This window comes from Anneissia japonica, unplaced genomic scaffold (assembly GCF_011630105.1).
Source record: "Anneissia japonica isolate Jap-2015-1 unplaced genomic scaffold, ASM1163010v1 scaffold287962_len325480_cov183, whole genome shotgun sequence".
Lineage (NCBI taxonomy): Eukaryota > Metazoa > Echinodermata > Crinoidea > Comatulida > Comatulidae > Anneissia > Anneissia japonica.
In genome coordinates, this window is record NW_022732702.1 from 114,158 (window position 1) to 135,647 (window position 21,490).

The following is a 21,490-nucleotide window of genomic DNA, read 5'->3' on the forward strand; positions in this document are numbered from 1 at the left end:
GGCTTAAGACTGTCCCCGACGATAAATCGGGTCGGGCTGCGTCGGCCGACGCTGTCTGAGTTGGCCTTTACAGTTTGCTGTTGAAAACGTTATTTCCCAGAACCATAAATACATACTGTAAAACACAATTTCGCAACTATATAATGTTCAAACGTTCCTGCAACTTGTGTGAATGTTATTTTGTGACATACCTAATCACAATGTTTGCAAAAATTCTAAGAATATTTTCTGTTTGCTGGGATCATCATGTTTTATGCAACCATAAGCTATTACTTTTATTCCTCCATGGTGCAACCATCACATTTTAGCAACCATAAGTAACAAACTAACACATTGTACTTTACTTAGCATAAAATCAATATGGCTGGGTAATGTTTAGTTACACAGTTGGTGGTGTCCTTGGTGTGTGGCTATTGGAAATCTCTTGTATTGATGCAAGGTGAACTATCTTTTATGTCCAGGATTTGTGCAAACAAGGTTTTAGGATTTATTTCTTTCATTCACACCCAACTGCTTTTGCCTATTGAACGATGCTTTCATCATCAAGTAGGCCCTAGGCCTAGTGCTGTCTTTGAGTCAAATGTCATGTGTCACCACTGTGAGATTCGGCCATTCTTTATATTTTTCCATAATTTCTCATGTTTAGCCATTCTTTGATGTTATCAAACCACATCTTCCTTAGTCTTCCTCTGCATGCTTCCCCTTCTATTTTACCTTCTAGAATATATTAACGTTCCATTCGATCCTTGTAGTACAATATGTCCCGCAAACCTAACTTTCTTTCGATCTGCTATCTGTTTCAAGAAACTTAGTTTTAACATCTTCTCTTCTTCATACGTCTTCATTCAAAACTTATGATGCTTTACAAACATAAAAGCATTGGTGGATCTGAGATCCCCTTGGGCAAAAAAAAAAAAAATTCAAACCTACAGTTTTTTTTGTTACAGTGGGAAAATTAAGAATCAAGGAATCAAAATTTTCCCGGGGGAGGCCCTGACCCCACTTTCTTTTTTGAGTTCATTGATTAATGGAAAAAAGAATACATATGCAACTACTCAATTTTTTTATGTACAGGGATATGTATACACACCTGTCTCTTATACACATCTAGATGTGTATAAGAGACAGGTTCAATATACATTCTACTTTGAGACAAAATTGTGGTGATAAAGGATTTGAGCCCATAGAACCAGAACTCTGGAATTGGAAGGAACATATTAACCACCAGAATATAGCTCCATATATGCTGTGTGTGTTGAGATAGCAATTAGTTCATTAATAAATCAAATTCAGGCTTTGAATTGCTTACATTTTATTTATGTTCCAAGCTTTCAATTTAAATAATTAGAATGGAAGGGTATGTGGCGAAGACGAGTCAAACCAGTGACTCAGCGCAAATTGTGTTTTAGGAGATAATGGCCAAAACATGTTGGAATATGAAGATTTTCAAAAATTTATATTATTGCACTAATAAAGTAACCTTTATATATCTATACATTATGCTATGTTGTTATTTTACCTATTTTCAATGTTAAAACATTTTTTAATGATGGTGATGGTCTCTGCCTGTGAAATCTCCAAAATTGTAAACTTTTAAGGCTAAATTTTAAAATACAGTTCTGTAAACAGCTGTATGTTTAAGCTCAAGTAAAGTCTGGTTTCTTTAAAATCGCTACACTGTCGCTACAGTCCCCAACGCGATTAGGAAGGCTCCCCAATTCGTCCGACCAATCAGCATCACTGAAAGCTGTCGGCAATAGTATGTAGCGATTGTATGGAAACATACTTCACTTACATAACAAAATGTTAGATTTAAATGATTCTTTCGCTATTTCATAACTTTCATTTTACTGTAACCCTGTATTAATAACTGGAAATTGTTTTTTTTTTTTGGTTCTTTTTTTTTAACAAGGAGTGACTGATTTTGCTTGTCTTTGCCACATATAATTTGACTTGACTGGCAATCAATTTCTTAATTTTTGTTGTGCATTAATAAGTTTAATAAAAAAGTGAAAACAAACTGTCTCGATTTGGATGAACAACTATCTCCAGTAAACAAGAGACTGTAACCTGTACCAGGCTCAACACATATTCCTCAAGCCTAAGCTGGGCTAAGTGTGAAGTGCTTCATATAGATCCTTCATATTCCATAGAAGTCTATAATGTACTGGAAAACCAATTTAATACCAATACAGTACTTATGATAGGCAGTATCAAATATTTGATTAGATAATGTTAAATTGTATTGTATATATGCAGAGAAGATATTTATCAGCGTGTCCAAATAGGCATATTGAATCTATATATTTTGAGCAAACTTTTTTTCTTTGCAGATATATTATGCAAACTCAAATTAGTATGAATAATATAAGTCATATGGCTGTCCATATAGGCATATTAAATCTATATTTAGAGCAAACCTTTTTCTTTACAGATATATGATACAAACTCAATGAAGTATGAATACTATGATAAGTCATATGGCTGTCCATATAGGCATAGAGAATTGATTACTATTTTGAGCAAACTTTTTCTTTGCAGATATATTATGCAAACTCAAATAAGTACGAATATTATGATAAGTCATATGGAAGACATTTTGAAGAAGATACAGTAATTGAGGGTAAGGCTTTATTGCTTTTTTCAATGGTAGTGGTGGTGTGAGGGTGGAGCAGTGTCACATTTATGAATTGGTTTTATTAATTATATAATATTAAATTACAAGTAAATTTGTATTATAATGATAGTTAATGGCATTTACTGAGACATGTTTTTTTTTTTTATCCTGGATAGACATTCAGTTAATATTTTCTTCCTCTTTCAGTTTTGTCTGAAAATTCGTCATTTTTCTAAGCTGTCTTTTAATATTTATGTGGCTTTAGAGAGACATATTGCTCATGAAATTCATAAATAACAGATGGTAATTTGACTTACATTCATCCCAGGCTGTTGATTTGCATGATTCAGTCAGCTGGTTTTTGTATTGATTTTGTTTAATCATTACAAACATTTGTTTACAGTTGTTTCAAATTAATTTTTTTGTAATGCAACAATAGTCCTAATTATAGTCTACTATGCAGAATTGTGGCATATCAGTTGTTCAAACTCTCAGCCTAGAAACTTAGAATTCTTTTTTGTTCCATAATTTTTTTTATGTTGCCATTTTTTGGTGTAATTTTGATGGGTTTACCATTTAACACATTATTTTTTATCCTTGGATATAATATTATTTTTCTGAATTTCAGCTAGCCCTTTTTATCCATAATGTACATACAGTATAAAAATGAAACTGGCATGTTTTATAATATTTTAAAATGATCGTTGAAAATAAATATTTGTTTTGAGGGCAGGCTATCTCAAATATTGGTATTCTCGTCGTTGATAATTGTTGTATGAAGAATCTGACATATCAATCAATTTGTGATCTGTCTCTTTGGCTGGTTCATAGTAGGCAGTCCCGCCATGTTTCACAGCCTTGCACTGCTTTCCTTAACTCTTGATATGTGCATCTATGTTTCGGACTATCCAGGAATACACATCTTTTTCAACCTCTGACATATCAGTAAAGCCGATTAGCTAAGGGTAAAAAAGGTAGACCCTAAAAGATTGAGGATTTGGTTTCGGTGGGGGCTCGGGCAGCACTAAGGATTTTGGCCTTTTATCATCAAATGAAAAAGACTTTTCCTCTAGTCGACATGATTAACTCAGGCATGTGGTATTCGTCACTTCACTCATACATTACGTCGATTAATGAAAAATCAAGAGATCTACAATTCATTGAGATTCAGTGAATAGTATCATGCATAATCTGTAAGAACATAATATATTCATCATCGTGGGGCAAATATTCTTGTGAGAAACACATTAAGTAAATCTTCTCTGCTATAATACATTTTATTTTCTTGTAGGCTTCAAGAGGTTCTTCCAAACTGAAGACAATTTCCAGTTTGATGCGCTAACTGAAATACTTTATCGGTTGAACCAGTTAGAAGATTGGTTCGTTCATCAGCGTCTGTTACACTTCATCTCCAGTTCTATATTATTTGTATACGAGGGCGACAAACAAGACAGTGTATTAACAAATCAATCAGTGGATACCGTTCCAGAATTATTACCAAAGAATCATTTATCCAAAGCTGAAGCGAGAGCTGACGAGCTGCTAACCAATGATAAGAAGACAAATACCAATGGCATTCAAGGTTCGTGGTATGTTGGTAATCATGCAACTGGTAAACATGTTGTCAATGGCTCTACAAATGGGGCAAGAACAGTTTGTATGCAATGTTGTAGTAGTTCTTCAAAAACCTGCACTCCCACTGATCTTAATGGTGGGCTAAACCATAAAGTACCTAGAGATAACAAATGCAATTGTGAATTCAAGAACTTCGTCCTTCTCGATGGAAATATACCGGATAGCTTTCCGTTGAATGATTATCAACGGACCAAACCTTGCACACCAAATCAGACACCAAAAAATCGTATTGTGGAAATGGAGGAAAATATATGTCCGAACGATGAGAGATATCCAAAACGTAAGCCATGTTGTATGGTGGACCTAAAAATGATCGACTTTACCCATGTTATAGAAGACCCTACTCAGGATGATAATTATTTATTTGGGCTACGGAAATTAATTAGTAATTTAGAAACACTTCGAGCTTCATATAAATCAAATTGATCACTACAATTTAGAAATACATTTTGAAACTTAAAAATACAGTAAAGAACTTATAATATTAAGAATATTATTATCATTAATAATATCAATTGAATCATAGATCCTATCTTAAAATTTAAATAAATTGAATTAATTGAAATTATAATAATATATTATATTCCAAAATCACCAAAGTTTTTTTTGTTTTGTTTTTTGCACATATTTTTACTCATTAATTGCAATGTAGCCCATGATGTCACTAATTAGTGTTAGTGTTTTTAATTTTATTTTGAAATATTTATACTATTCTGCTTTTGGTGAACATTTTTTAAGTGCCTTAAAAGATAAGCGGTGTGGTTGTTATAATAATGTGAATATAAAAAATGATTAATTGTTACTGGTAAATAATAATTGTACAAATGAATAGAACAGAATAGAAGTAAATGAACAATATATTATATTTATACACATTTCATATAAAAATAATTTAATTTAAGGTATAAAACATAATGGTATGAATATGGTAATTATGTAACTATAATTGATATGTATTTTCTATCTCAACTAAGTTAATAGTTAATTATTACAATATTAAATCATTTTTGATAGATTAATACCCAAGTGCTATATGCTTTAACTGCCTGCTGTTACATCTAGTGATTGTGTGACCAATGGACAACAGCTCTTACAATCTGTCAGGTTATAAAACAGATGAAGAGAGATATCCAGGAGAATATTTAATGAATGATATTTGTGAAAGCAATCGATTGTGCAAGCCCGTTGGCAAAATTCCTAAAGGGGGAATGTCCACACCCACCTCAGCCTCACCATCGATGGGAAAGATTTTGGGATATTACAAAATTTCAAATGCTTGAGTTAATTTCAACGTTTAATTTCAACAACGTTCATGCAAATTACTAATAATTTATATGGGCATTTCTGGAAAAAATGGGTTCTTTCAAACCCCATGAACCCTCTGGCTGGACTTTTGCTATCCCAAAAGTTTACCTGCCTTATAATACCTGCCTAATAATACAAAGCCAAAGTAGAGATATTTGCCATTCTATGATCAATACCTATTTTTAATACTGTATTACCTATTCATACAAATGGTTTCTCCCAATATGTTGGTTCTACAGTGTTTATTATAATTTCTTTTTTGTAGGTCTAGTTGCTACTCACCCCTTTCTCCAGCTGTTAAGAAAGTTGATTGATTGAAAATATTGAATACAACACTTCTCTTAACCTCAGTCACTAATGTATGACTCTTTCATTTCCTGACAAGTCTATACCTGTAGAAAATACAGAATTTATGAGCTAAATTATTCATGGGTGCGTTAATGATTTACTGCAAACACCAGACGACCAATGAATGTTTCTGAAACAAATTCAAAATGTCTATCTAAAATTGTAGAAATTTAGAAACAAATTTTAAATTATAAAGATTACAATATTTCAATGTTTCCACTGTTGAATTTTAAATCTAGAATTTTGGAGATATTAAACTAGTAAATTTTGCAGCATAGATTGGTTGAAGTACGAGATTCTCAAATCTATAACATTGACCAGAATTTGTAGGACTGTCCGAAAATCAGCAAACAAAAAGCTCCCAAATTCTAACCTATCTACCGCAAATCCGTGATGACACCTTTTTCCACTGTATTAGGCCTTTTAATTGTCTTATCAAAATAACTATATTTGTAGTTTATGAGCAAATTAAATATGATTATGCACAATCTATGCCTACACACAGACCCCGACAGACACTGATTGCTAATGAGGATTTTCCCTTTTTAAAGAGCTTTCTATAAAAAGTGCAGCCCAGAGTAGGGAAAAAATCAAAAGGAATTAGTTTCCCTTCTGTTATAATATTATAAAGCAAGTACTTCAACTTGCATAATTAATAAGGTCAGAAGGGTTTTATTATTTACAGTATTATTTATTTAAGTCTAAGTAATAGGAAATTTTTATTTTTGGTGAAAAAAATGGTATTTCCAGGGTAAACCAATTATGTGACATATTTATAATATCTGTAAGTTGTTTTACATTTTTAAATATAATGTTATGTTGTTATATTATAAATGTTCCAGCAAAAAAAATATAATTTTTTACTAGATTTTGTGTCAAACTTTTATCATGTTCAGGGTATGTTTAATCATGGTTTAACAAGCTATCTTTTTGCACATATACAGGTACATGCACTTCTGCCCGAATGTGGGTAATCCCACTGAAGATACCTAGCAATTTTAATAAAATACATATTGTAAAACCTTGAATTGAAACCCTGGGCTTTTGCGAACTTTGGATGGGCTTCTTTTCGAGGCCACTTTTGCAAAGTAAATAGGGGGGGGGGGCTTCTTTTCAAAATGAATGCTGATAAATTTTGGGAATTACTACTATAAAACAACAAAGAGAGTCACTGTAACATCAATCTGTATCATGAAGAGTATTAACCGGCATTAAATCACCTAAGCTACTATATAAACCAATCGTGTTTTTAATTTATTTCTTTGAAATTCATGTACAGTGTATGTACTGTACTATATTGAAAAGAAGCTTATGCTATCTTGAAAAGAAGCCCATGTGCTTCTTTTCGAGATGGGCTTCTTATTGAGGCTAATTTTGTTAACTCAAGAGGTGGGCTTCAACTCGAGATAAGCTTTTTTTTTTTTTGAGATTAAGCCCATTGGGCTTCAATTCAAGGTTTTATGGTACAGTTAAATATGGATTAGCTGTATTAAAGTCCTTTTCCAACATTATTTCTATGAATTTCAATAACTTTTTACATCAACTAGATAGATTAATCTTACTTTTGAGATCGTCAATTTAACATGATAAATTTTCACTTTTAGATTTAGCATGGTTTGTTTTCAATGTCATGTTAGAGGGTGCTATTTATAACCTTGGACAAAGTTAGATCTCAAATATGCAAAATTATTTCCTTTAAAAGGCGAGTTGCATTTACCTTGATCTGTGTTGATATGATTATAGAGCTCAAATGATTACAGTGCCTCTGTGATGATAGGACCATTCCATTAATTGAAAGGTGTTTTGGTCACTCATGAACTTGATTGTAAACATACTTTTGTTGCTTTCATGTGCTGTGTGTTAGTGTACTAATTTATACATATTTTATAAAGTTTTCTGTTTTATTGTATTATATTTAACACTGTAACTGTATGTAAGTGGAGTCTAGTATTCCACACGTTTGTTACAATGATTTACTGGAATAATAATATATAGCAGAGTTTTGCATTACGCCATGAATTTTTGACTTAACATCAAAGGCCGCACCTAAACTTTGTTTCCAGTGTTCTTGTAGAAACCTTCTTGTATACAGTTTTATGCTCAATTTTAATTTTAGTTGTTACAGAATATACTTCTTTGATCACTGTCAGGCTGTAAAAACAAGGGTATTTCTAGCCGAAGATAGTAGATGGGCCGCTAAGATAGAATTGTTGTGGACCAGCCAAAATACATTGGGCAAGTGAACCCTGATAAAATAAGTAACTACTTTCTGATCAACCCCCATTTTTATTTGTCACTCGTGGTCAACACAACCACCATTTGATGTGCTCACTTTTTTGCGGACATATCACATTTTCATTCATTTTATAAGATGGTTTTATAATTATATATTTCTGTTGTATATATGTGTGGCATTTCTATATTTCACAACAATTGTTGGTTTACACTTGTCACTGTTCTTTTATTTTAAAATTTTGGGTGTGACTGTATACTGTAAATATACCATATTTTTCTACACAATCCTTTTGCAAAGTTGTCAACAGTGTGAGGACTTCACAACCTAAATAAAAACACTTATTTTATAGGTTATGTAATATGTAATATTAATATATTGACAAAGGTATTTTTACAGAAATATGTAGCTTTTGTTATTGTTTTTACAACTGGTGAATGGTAAAACAATTGTAGAATTTTCACAATAAATTTAATTCCATTTGATAATAAACTCTGTTTTTCGAGTTTTATTTACATCACATATTTGTTATGATGAGATATTATCTAGTGGTAAAACTTCATAACAAATCAAAGCACTTCCTCATTGATTTCCAGCCAATTTAAGGGTCTATCAAAGAATAAAGGAAATGTATTACAGCATAAACAGCAGAACTATTGAGCACTGCAGGTAGACTGAATATTTGGGGAAAACAACTATTAAAAGGACCATCCTTGCAACATTGACAAGAAACAAATATTAAACTTATATAGTAATAATAGTGATAAAAACAGCAGTGTACTTTACTGCTTTCGTCTTTCTCTTATTTACAAATAAATGTGTGTAAAGCAAATTTCTTGCAAGCTGTCACTTTTATTACTTGAAAAATGTAAATATCCTGCATTCTCAATCCCCACAGCCATGCACACATGCAATATGTATACACTGTACTATCTTAAATTTCAGAGCTGTACAGCTGTAGTCAGCTAATTTGAATTGTTTAGCTCAAAACATTCTGCATTCAAGAGGTAGTATAACTTGTAAAAATATGACGATCTGACATCGCACAAAAAAATTGTTTTCAACGACGATCAACTCGGACTACCTCCGATAATCAGCGGAGTGGTGTTGCGTTCAAAACACAGATACAGAGCATGGAAAATTTCACTGGCCAATGACTGGCCGAACACTGACTCAGTGTGTTAGATCATGTTTTTCTTTTTAAATCAATGTATACTTGCTCTTTGGTTGTCTTATCAATGAAACTGAGGGTTTATTTTTTTTCCCTCAATAACATATTTACAGCTTCCTTTCTGCATGATATAATTTTGCTGCAAGTTTCAACTACTAGAGAGCTTACATTACCTCGTATGAGAACCAATCCGTTGAGAAAAGTGCATATCTGTGTCTAAGAATTTGGTTCTCAAGGAAACACAAAAACAGGATAGCAAAAGCTTGCTAATTTTTGTACAAGTATGTAAATAGGAATGAGAAATTTTCTCTGTGAATCGATTCCCTAGCGAAAAAGTGAAAGCTCTCTACTGAGTCCTCATATTACATAAGGGTCCATTCTTTAATCAGTTTATATAATTTTTCATGAGGATCACAAGGTGTTAAGATTCTTTACTCCGATCCATTTCCCTCTTCAGCTCTCGTGCTTTTCCTCCTAAACATTTTGGGGAATCGGAAACAAATCCTTCATTGTCCCACTGCTCTGGAGTAAATGCCTGAACAAAAAATAAAATCACACCATACAATGTTAATCTTTTGTTACACACTTTAACAAATGCATTATCTATCTACAGTTAAGTTTATTGCTTGCGAACACTAAAGCCAGACACTCATTGCATAATACGACGGTCCTACGACCGTAACACGACGAATCCACCTTTGCTTCCGGTGAGCGGTAGATGACGTAACACCGTTTGCTGATTGTCAGTGGCAGTCTGAATGGATCCTCATTTAAGCAGTGATCAGTTGGTTCTGCGCCGCCGCGTACGTTCGTCGCCGCGTCGCCATCGCGTGCAGTGAGTACCCGTTGCCCATGCAACACTGGATTTCCCCTTCCCCCACCTAACGTTTGTCCTTACCTGCAATATTACACCAAAAGGACATGTAAGAATATTTGACAATCCGCTCTTTTGCCAAAATTACATAATATGTCCTTTTAATATAGTAATACCAAATATTTATTAAGTGGTGCACCCATGTGAGATTGTGCTACCACTTATTGTTTGTCCATTTTGGCTTTTCATACATTAGTTGATTGCGTTTTAGGTTGGTAGGTTGATTGGTTTTAAGCTTGCTCTTTGGTTGATTTATTGTATACTGATTGGTGAATTGAAAAAGAATTTGATTTACCTGAATGGACAAGGCATGAACACCCGCATTCAACTCATCTCTCAGAGTTTCGTTCACCAAACGATGACGCTGCACAAGTTTTTCATCATGGAATTTCTGTGACACTATAACTACTTTGAAATGCGTCTCTGAGCCGTGTGGTACATTGTGCATATAACTTTCATTGAAGACATCTAAAACTGAAGGCTGTGAAAATATAAAGAAAAGAAAATTGCCTTTCAATAATCAAATTAAAAGAATTCAGTTCCATATATTGTCAGTCAATGACTTATGACATAACTGTTACCTCAACTGAAAACTCACCGACTTCTATTGCAGTAGCGTAATCACCACCTCCAAAGGAGGTTATGTAATTAACACTGGCCGTCATGTCTGTCTGTCTGTTAGCAAGATTACGCAAAACTAATGAATGGATCATCATAAAATTTAGTGGAATGGTATAAGAAAGCAACCATTCAATTTTTGGAAATGACAAAGGACAAGGTCAATGTCACATTTTCCTGAGCATGAAAGAAAATAATGGAATTGCCCCTCCTATTCAAGCACAGACAGGCCGGAGGTATGCTGTGCAGGACTCGAGAAAATAATGTGAATACAATGGGCAATTCCATTACTTTCTTGAGGGTATGCTGCAGCACTCAAGAAAACAATGTGCCTGAATATGATGGGCTATTCCAATATTTCCTTGAGGGTATGCTGCAGTTTGGCCTATCACACAGGGCTTGCATATAGTTCATATTCAGGCACAGAGTGGAGGTAAGCACAATATGGGGTGACTAGTTTCTAACTTTTTTGGGTCATAAACATTAAATTTGCATAGCCTATACCTACCTGAAAGTGGTTTGTGAGTTTGTTGACTATTGATTTTTCCACCACACCTTGTCTGACTGTAGTGCTGAGTTGTGCCGAGTGATGACTGGTAAGCACAACTCTTGTTGCCCTTCTTATTCTAATAGGAGAAAAAAAACCTCATTAAATTTCAATATCACTTCTATGCTATTAAAAATAGCTGTCAACACTTACTGAACACTAAATCAAACATTTGACAAACCAAACAAATTAAATGGTTCATGGAAACTGATTTTTGCAAAAAATTCTGATGATAAAATTGGCTGGGCGGACTAGTTTGGCCTCACACCAGACACTCCCAGTCACAAATATGAAAGAATTGATTGCACATCATCAATATGTGTTGAAGGCGATTTTGCTGACAGGCTTAGAATCCTGGTCCAAAGAATGAAACTCCATAGCATTATGTTTGCTGTCAAATGCTTGCATAATTTAATCGATTTTGATATTTTGGAATAAATTGTAATTAATATTCAATATCCAAAAACTCTCACTTTTAAACACAAGTATAGTAGAACTAAGCATTAAATATTCTTTATATTTTTATCTTTCCACAAATGTAGGTACATATTTTTTGTGATGTTCGTGATAAAGCCTTTACAATTTTGGAGGGTTTTAGAAGATATTTAAAACATGTTATCAAAAGTATAAAAATTTAGGATATTTTTTCTGGGTTTTTTCGTGTGTGTGAGTGAGACTAAGTCAAAGGTTAAGAGGTTCTCTAGTCAATGCTCCATTCTTATCAACCTCAAATTAAAATTTCAAATTTGTGTTGTGTAAAATCGTTGGAAAATATCCATGGCATGGTGATGGTGTATAGTTTTTAGGCCAACTATGACCTAATTAATTGCAATGTATATAGTAATTCACAATGAAAATGAAATAGGCATAGGCCTAGGCTTAGTAATTGTAGCCCTTGCTAGTCCTAGGCCTAGCTAGGTAGTTCAATAAAGTTAGCCCTGGCCACTTACTGGCTGGCTAAGCTCTCTACTTCTTAGTCTAGGCCCTCCTAAATATCCTGCCTTCCCTAACTAATAAGAATATAGTTAAAGAACATGGAAACGTTTACTATACTTCGATGCCTAAATGATTTTTTATGTGTGCCTAATAAAATATTAAAGTGATACTTACAAGAGTCTCGTCGAAGTTTGCATGTTTTCTTCGGATTAACGTTTGTTTTGGCAACACACGCCCTCTCGTGGCCAAACCCAGCCAACTGCTAGCTATGAAACGCCATTAGTGCATTTAGACAACTTTCATCAAGCCGTTATATTCCCGAGGGATTTTAGTAGACCGTCTTACAGAAGAAAACATGTAGCCATTGCAAATACACCCCCCCCCCCCCACCACACACATAACAAGTTAAAGTGTATATTTTATATTCCTATGGAAAGTCAAAAGACCATCACTGGTGATCACACACAATTAATATATGTAAACTGGAGTAACATATTTAATGTATGACCAAGTTAAGAAAAATGGCAATTAATGTTGGTAGGCTTACCTACTTGAAGTTTTAAGAACTAAATATCTCATGCTTTTCCGTTGATTAAAACTGAGTAGAAATCGAATTTAAAAGACGGGAAAAGAACGATCAAAATTGCATTTATGGAAATAAGCTTGTTTTTGCTACACAAGAATGTCTTCTAGCTTATAGGGCCTTTAATTCCCACTACAACAGAATTGAAAGAGAAACATTTAATTCCTAATCCATGAAGTTCATAACAATAGAGCTACCAAATCAAGGAGATAAGTCAGAAAAGAAAAATTCATTAGACATAAAAGATAACCTTGACTGGTTCACCGTTAACGCAATATCAACGCAATAATAGTAGGACTTTTCAAAATCTGTAGTCTAGAGGCATTTTCTCTAGGCCTACTTAAATAACAATTACATAATCGGGTTCGATCCACCCCGAGCTAAGCATGCGTTGAGCTAAGCATTCCCTTACCTTATGCTGAGCACTCTCTTACCATGAATTACTGAGACCGACCAGAGCCTCGGTCAGGGTCCCGGCATAAAAATCCCTGGTAGGGTTGCGGGGAGAGTTTTTTAGGGCTTATAGTGTAACCCAAATAGTGATTTTAGACCACAATATTAGGGATTAGCAATAAAAATAGCATGCATTATTTGGATAGGCGACTTATTATTTTTGGTCCAACGATAGTCGTGACGTCGGACGACGGAGGGTGTGTGGAGAATACGATGCCTTCATTCTAATTTTAACTGATAGATGCCAGTATGTTTTTCCACAGCATTGTTGCTCTCCAATATTTGGCCTTTTAATTTATAATACGGCTTTTCCCTGACACACTCGTTATGCTCTCAAAACACATGCTGTAATTTCGATCGACGGTGACGGGAAGATTCGGCAAACTGGGTTGTCATAATTTTGGTGAAATAGATTCGGCAATCTGGGTTTCGGCATAGTGGTCATGAACTCGAAAACTGGTCGGATACCATTTTGGCCAAGCTTTTTTTCAAAGTAGCTGGTAATAAAATGGATCTTAGTATAGTAAAACGTCTTCGGCAACTGAATTATTTTGATCTATGTGTCATACGTTATACTATTATCGCATTTATTCAAATAAACACCCCGGGGTGTTTATTGTTGAGAAGGGGTTTTGAGGGTGCGTTTATTCGCGGGAGGCATTTATCATTTTTCTTAAGGTGTAAAATGGATACGTATAATACTTAATTTTATTAAACGCCCCTTAATTGAACTTTAAAATTACCGTCAAGGTACGGTATGTTATCGCGGGATCATAAAGACTCCTATTAATCACAATGAAGTCCAAGGCCCCGACGGCGGTTGGGTGGGTGGGGAGCGTGGTCGGGCATCTCCCGAAAGTGGTCTAAGGGGAGAAGCCCCCGAAAATTTTGACAATTTAGGAGTTTCAAATGCTTATTTAATCGATTTAGAGTCTACTAATATGCAGAAAATTTGTTTCTCCCCGACGAACTGTAGTTTTTCTCCCTGAGGGAGCGGCTGCAGTTCTCGCCGAAGGGGCCCTAACCCCCGGCCCCGCTGGCAACACCACTGGTGTCTGACAGGGACGTTTATTTTAGGGGGTCGAGTTTATGGAAAGCGGGGCGTTTATTCGAATAAAATTATTCTTTTTTATTCATTCAGTGCAACAACATCCTCCAGGTACGGTACCTATTTCCTAGTTGGTTAGAGACAAATTCACAGCTAGTGTTCGAACACCGACCACTTAAGCCCCCGCAACCACACTGTGACAAACGCCCACAATACCATAGTCTTAATTCTTTGGTATAGTGTGCTCCTGAATGAGCCTAGAGACAGCACTCAGACTAACTGTATTGCCGACAATGGACAAGATAATAATAGAGTAGGCCTATCCATCCAATTTTAAACTTTTATCCGGTACACTAATGCGATTGCGAAGCTAATTTCTCAATGGTACTCAACAAAGGTGCCATTGAATGCACTGTAAACCTACACAGACCCACACACACACAAAGTACAAATGGCACTAACATTAGCTACTCTATATTGGGAATTCATCTTTAGGAGCTCAGTAAACCCATTCAAAGGTGTCTATAAAACGAAGACCGAAGACCCAAAAACGAAGACCCTTATTTTTTCTCTTTCATTTTGATGATAATACGCCAGGCTGTCACAAAATCAAAATTACGAAATTTTTTGGGCGTCTGTTTGTGAAATTTTCAAGGGTCTTTTTTATATAAGGGTGTCTACAAAACGAAGACCGAAGACCCGAAAAACGAAGACCTCCAGTTATTTCTCAATTTTCTTATTGAAAGTATTTTAAAATCATCATAAAACAGGTGCCAAGTACCTATTTCATTATTTTATCGGAATAAAATGAGGAATATCAAGAAATACTTAAGGGTCTTCGTTTTATAGACACCCTATATGGGTGGCTACAAAACGAAGACCGAAGACCAGAAAAACGAAGACCCACATTTTTTTTTTCTTTCAATCGTGATGAAAATAATGTTTTTAAATCACTTCATGCTATGTATATATAGTATTCGTCTTAGCACATTGTTGCCTGAATCTGAGTCAATTGAACGATTTACCCTTTATTCCAGTTCCAAAGCGGCAACCAATGTTGTACGTCCACGGCTGGTGGCTGAGCGCGTCTTGGCGCTGCTCCCTCTAAACGAAAGTAAGGCTTGACCTAGCGGTACGCGTATTTTGGGGGCCTACAAAAACCTTGAATATTTCATTCATAAACTTGTTCCATGTTAAAATAAACAGTAGGAATGTGGTATAGTGACGCATATGTGCAGCATCGGTCATTTGGTAGTGACACCAACATAGGATGGATGAGATAATTAAGGGTCTTCGTTTTATAGACACCCTATATGGGTGTCTACAAAACGAAGACCGAAGACCCAAAAAACGAAGACCCACATTTTTTTTGGCCAATATTGATAATATAATGAAATATGTACTTTTGGCAACTGTTTTATGATGATTTTGAAATACTTTCAATAAGATAATTAAGAAATAGTTGGAGGTCTTCGTTTTTCGGGTCTTCCGTCTTCGTTTTGTAGACACCCATATAGGGTGTCTATAAAACGAAGACCCTTGAAAATTTCACAAGCAGACGCCCAAAAATTTAGTAATTTTGATTTTGTGACAGCCTGGCGTATTATCATCAAAATTAAAGAGAAAAAATAGGGGGCCTTCGTTTTTGGGTCTTCGGTCTTCGTTTTATAGACACCCTTCAAAGCCATGCGTATTTTTCAAAGTCTTCCATGATTTCATTTTTTAAACCTTATTATTGTACCAATCAAATATCAAATGGTTCTAATTATGACTATAGGCCTATATCTTTTATCTCAGCATTATAAATATCTTTATTATTTATTTATACACTTATTAATAATTCTAATTTTTATTGGTACGGTATTTCTTATTATTAACACTCTTGTCTTGGGCTCTCAGATAGGCTAGTTCGGCGACAGAAAACAGTGTGCGTTGTTTGGGCATCCATCCATCCATGCTCTCTTGCATGGAGTCTCTCTCCCCTAGCATAGATTGCAATTTCGTTTCCGTGGCACATAGCATTTCATTTTTTATGTTGCTGTTGGCTTTTATCAGATGTAATGGATTCTCAGAAATCAATTGATATGTTGACAGAATTCACGGTGCTTTTTTGGTAGTGTAACATCCTCTCTCCTCATCCATCACAAGCAACATTCCTTCTATTCTCAGATGTCATCGAACACAATTTGTTCAAATTTTGTGGAAGTTGCAACCAAAGACAGAGAAAATGGAGTGATATTGTAAATTGTGTACAAAGTGCTCTCACGACCCGACAGAAGCCAACAGGTTTATGGAACCAATTAGTATTACGTTGATATAGTCCTATTTATATTTTAAGAATTGGAAAACTGAATATTCAGCATTTTGATGTATGCTATTTGAAGGCATTGAAAAGCCTGAGTTTGTGTTGAACGTAAAAGCTTATGCCTATGGAGTAATGCAACCCAGCTAAGCTAAAAACTTTACGTTTATGTTGCAGTCTTTTTTTTTTTTTTTGTTTACTTTAAAAAAAAAATAAATATTTGCAACGCAAACAAAACGTTGTTGCGTTCTTACTTACCGTATAACGTAATCTTCTGTCAATCACGACGTTTTAACGTTCGCGAATGTTACACAGACCATGGATGGACCTATCTTATTAATAGGTCCATGCACAGACCATACCATGTGATACAGGCCTAATAATATATAATAATATAAGGTTTTGTGTTTGCGGGAAATACAGTGTAGGCGAGGAGTATAATTTTGTCACAGTAGGATATTTGAATAACAATGGTAGACGTGCCATTGCCGGGCTCATTATCAAAAGATTGACTTCTGAGTGACTTGGTATATTGTATAAAAGTAAATCACTGACACGCACTGAGGTCATGTCTTACCACTATAACTGAAAAACATGGGGCTATGTCACGACCTAACCAATAAAACGAACCATTCTATCGTCTGCAGGTCGTATCTCCATGGCGGGAAAATCCCTGCTGAATATACTAGAACAATAGGTGAAAGACTTATTCTGAAAAATAAACTTGTCCTAAGTAAATCTTAGACTCAGTATGCTAAACGCACTGAACATGATGTTGTTGATACATGAACTAAAACATCTAAAGCTATGCAATAACATAACGCGCCCTCATGTAAATAAATCATGCCACAAAATACAGTGCATAGAGGTATGTAATGTAATGCAGTATTTACATATCGTAAATCTATATTCGTTATGTACACAGTACACCAACATATAGTTTCACGCGAACCTCCGTGCTAGTCAGAAACCGATGGTGTGATTAAACCTGACAATACCTGCAATTTTATTAAACTTCATTCAGTTCGTTGACTGCTCAGTAGACCAAATAGTACAACAGGAAAAAAAAAACTTAGAGAAAAAAAAAAAAAAAAAAAAAACAAGCTTGCTGCCCAAGCACGACTAACCCGAAACTTAGAGTCGACATTTTTTTTTACTCAAGGAGGACAAAAAGACTCGTAGGTATATAAAAGCTACTCCCGAAGCTACTATACAAGCTTTGATAATAAACTATGTACGGTAACAAAGGTTTATATTTTATTAGGTTACTAAACAAAATGGAGTCAGTGTACTCGAGGTAAAATAAAATACTATAAGAAATATATAAGTTCTTCATTGTTTAATTAATTTCTGTGATGCCAAGAATCAGTTGATTTCAAAAGAGCATGGCATGGTGTCGTAAATACATAATTCATAGGGCGCCCAGTCCTCTATTGGTGCATCTATAATTATTGAATAACGTACTCAGAAATGCGAGAATAAATTCATCTCAAACACCAACATGCAACACTAAGGGTGTGCATTATCAGCATACAACATATAATCACTTATTGATTTTGCGATTTTTCCTTATAGCAATAATAATGCGTATTATTATTATTTTTTAATGAGATGTACTATAAAACGTGTTGTACCGTATGCGTATGATTATAATAAATGATCGATAATCGTTAAATTGCACGCATGGTCTTTGCAGTATAGGCCTACGTGAGTAAAAACAAATATACATAAGTTCAGTAATTTTATCAAAATTTGAATATTACGCACAAATATGAAACAACAGTAATTTATCCCTAGTCCGTATGGCTTTTTAATCATCTCATAAACTGTTAAACAAAAAGAAAAATCCTATCGGAAGTGATAACATCCTGGACTTACAATTCTTGATTGGTTGCGATGCAGCGCATAGCCACCATATTACGCATACAATCTAACTTATTGTATCTCGTGTGAGGTATGCCCACCCTTACTACTCGAGTAAAAAGGCGGGCATTAAAATTTCAAATATGAATTCAAGTCACATTCAAGTAAAATACCGCAAAATATGGGAAATACAAATTTATTAATGTGAGAAAATGAACACATACACACACAAATAAGAAAAATGATCAGAAAATGATCGATTTATTTACCTTCTTTCTCTGCATTCATTATGCATTTAGGTACACTCTGCATTATCTACAAGGTCTTTAAGTTTAGAAAGAATGGATGATCAAATTGTTATATACCGTAATTGTTTTATAGGCTATTATAAGCCTCATCCTATCATGCCCTAACATATGTCGAATATATGAATGATGTCTTACATTATAGTAAAACATATCTATCACATGTATAGGCCGACTTAAAGGGGGGTGGGGGGACTATAATGTTTAATTTTTTTTTTAATGGGCCAGGGGAAATTACATTCAAATTCCAGACCGAGATTTCCATTTCCGGCCCGAACCATAGACCATACAATTTTCCTCCCTCGTCCTCGACTGTACGGTACATTTAATATTAGAATTTAAGATTGTACAGGTATTTGTATAGCCGATCAGTCGGCGACACTGCCTGACTAGATAGGACTTTCAGAACCTAAATCAAACCAAGTGCACCATCAGAGACAGGAATACGAGTGGTCCCACAATAACACGTGTATTTACGTGTGTTTACGCTGTCGTTAGTGGGACGAAGCTTGTAAGTGGAAAATGTCCAGTACATAATAAATAACTAATCAATAATTAATCATCTATTAATGTGATTATAGTATCATTTCTTATTCAGTTTAAGAAAAAAAAAAACAAAAAACCAAAAAAAAACACAAAAAAACGGTCGATTTGTTTATGTAGGGATACTAATACAGTTGACTAATGATGAATTAAACTTATATTAATTACAAATTATAATATTATAACAAGCAAATATTTCCAACAAACTTAAGAAGGCAGCTTAATTTAACGATGATGGATGCAATAGTGCACGATGTCGTGCATTTCGATACTTGGAATGTGTACTGTACTATATTAAATAATGCAAAGTCATCAAATATTGTAAACAGTATATTTTGGTATAAAATGCTTGTATGTCATGCACATGCAGGCAATGTTATAATTGTAGGCCTGTATTTATACAGTGCCTTACACAATCAATATTGTCTCGAGGCGCTTGAAAAGAATAATATAACATTATTAGGTCAAAATTCAGTACAAATTTCGAAAAAGACTGAAATTGGGCTAAGAGAAACAATCCTTTCGACGTACTGTCAATAACACGAAATTCAACACCTTTATCTTTTGCATAGACCCTTATTTATACCATCATGACTGGAATTTTTAGGAATTTTGAAGATGCTTTGAAAAAAAAATCTATATCAGCGCAAGCCTTTTGATTAATGTATTGTTTAGAGTTATTTTATTAATTCAATAAATTTGCTTATAATCACATTTAGAGATTATCTCTTTATCTTCAACATTTCTCATATGCACTGAAATGGTCGTTCAATATAAAGACAATAAAAACATAGTGAAGTCCGACAGCTTAGAAAATTAAAAAAAGAATGTTTAGTCGGCAATATCATGACACTCATCTGAATGCTGATATTAAATATTCGCAATTTAAAGTTTAGTTGGTCACGCGTAGCTGATTTTTCTTTGTAAATTTACTAACTAGTCCACTTGTTATGTGGATCTGTAAATAATTCTAGTGTTGAACAGGTAAATAACGAGAGGATTTTGGGACATTTTAGTGACCCGGTGTTCAGACTTCACATTCTTTTTATCGTTGTTTGTACAGTATGTCTTTTACATAGGAGCTTTTAACGCGCTCTGGGTAAACAGAAACTCGAGGGAGTGTACTTTTAGATCGTGTTGGCTATGAATAGGTTTCAATAGAAGATTTACTCGGTGCATACATAATACAGGCTTTTGTTACGAGAACACTGAATATTCAATAAATCCTCCTTTTTGTAAGTGAATGACTGGCTTTTCTGTATGCAAGCCGTAGGCATTGAAATTTCGCTTACGCCGTTGTGACAGGAAACCACACGAAACTTTCTAGGCCATTTTTTGTTCCGTCGTTGTGCTGGAAACAAGACGACCAGTTTATGTTTCCACCACTGAATTAACTCTTAACTGGTCTTTAGTCTGCCATCGGGATAATTATTATACCAAGTTGTTACTCTTTTACTGGTCTTCTGCTGTTTAATATAGTGCTGGATCGTTCACTCCACCTATTTAACTCAAATTAATCAATCCACCCGTGACTCAGGAAAGCCTCTATATCGAAGCGCATCACCGATCGATTTGCAAGAACAAGTGGTGATCATTGTGCGCTCTTGAAGACGTTTGACCATCCGTTGTCTTGTTTTTCCTTGGATCGGTGAACCGTATAGGAGAAACTCTTCGTATGGTTGGGAAAGACCTTGTATGTTTTTCACCAACGCTCCAGTGAACTGAGAAGAAAACATTTTTCTATCAGAACCGGTCAACTGTGAGAAGGATTGCTCATCATGATGACGAAGAGGAGACGCACAGGAGGTAACGGGGATTGGGATGAGGGAAGTACACACAGCCGTAGTCTGTAGAACGTTCGACTGTGTTACTAGACAACGTACTGTTACATAGTGTTAGGCTCCGTGACTACATCAGTTCTTATTACTGTGTCTATAACCGATAGTGTCCACACTTCATAGGCTTAATATAAGTTACGCAAAGTGTATCGTCGCTTTATATATACATATATATGTATAATAGGAAACAAGTACCATGTGTTCCAGTATTTCGACCTATCCTCACGGGTCTTTATCAATTTAAGTAAAAAACATAGCAAACAGTATTTTA

The 21,490-nt window shown here is 34.7% G+C and overlaps 3 protein-coding genes across 3 annotated transcripts in view; 2 read left to right on the forward strand and 1 right to left on the reverse strand.

The window, feature by feature from the left end:
- The window catches only part of LOC117115760 (inositol polyphosphate multikinase-like), a 20,448-nt gene extending 15,067 nt beyond the window's left edge, over window positions 1-5,381 (forward strand). The window contains exons 5-6 of the mRNA XM_033259689.1: window positions 2,542-2,623; window positions 3,909-5,381. Coding sequence (XP_033115580.1) covers window positions 2,542-2,623; window positions 3,909-4,678 — 852 coding nt within the window. The 3' untranslated portion in view covers window positions 4,679-5,381. The remainder of the gene's footprint in view (window positions 1-2,541; window positions 2,624-3,908) is intronic.
- Window positions 5,382-7,317: 1,936 nt separating this feature from the next.
- LOC117115766 (DNA-binding transcriptional regulator BolA-like) lies at window positions 7,318-12,596 on the reverse strand. Its single transcript, XM_033259695.1, has 4 exons — window positions 12,459-12,596; window positions 11,310-11,427; window positions 10,479-10,664; window positions 7,318-9,844 (listed from the first exon to the last, which is right to left on the reverse strand). Exons 1-4 carry the CDS (start codon window positions 12,479-12,481, stop codon window positions 9,731-9,733), a joined length of 441 nt encoding a protein of 146 aa, XP_033115586.1. The 5' UTR covers window positions 12,482-12,596; the 3' UTR covers window positions 7,318-9,730.
- A 7,853-nt stretch (window positions 12,597-20,449) lies between these two features.
- The window catches only part of LOC117115768 (mucin-5AC-like), a 30,684-nt gene continuing 29,643 nt past the window's right edge, over window positions 20,450-21,490 (forward strand). The window contains exon 1 of the mRNA XM_033259697.1: window positions 20,450-21,187. Coding sequence (XP_033115588.1) covers window positions 21,160-21,187 — 28 coding nt within the window. The 5' untranslated portion in view covers window positions 20,450-21,159. The remainder of the gene's footprint in view (window positions 21,188-21,490) is intronic.

Coding starts and splice junctions, on each gene's coding strand:
- LOC117115766 (XM_033259695.1), bottom strand. CDS start 12,481: ATGCAAACTTCGACGAGACTCTT. Junction 10,665..11,309: donor AACTCACAAACCACTTTCAG/GTAGGTATAGGC, acceptor ATATTTTCACAG/CCTTCAGTTTTAGATGTCTT. Junction 9,845..10,478: donor TTCATGCCTTGTCCATTCAG/GTAAATCAAATT, acceptor TTTTTTGTTCAG/GCATTTACTCCAGAGCAGTG.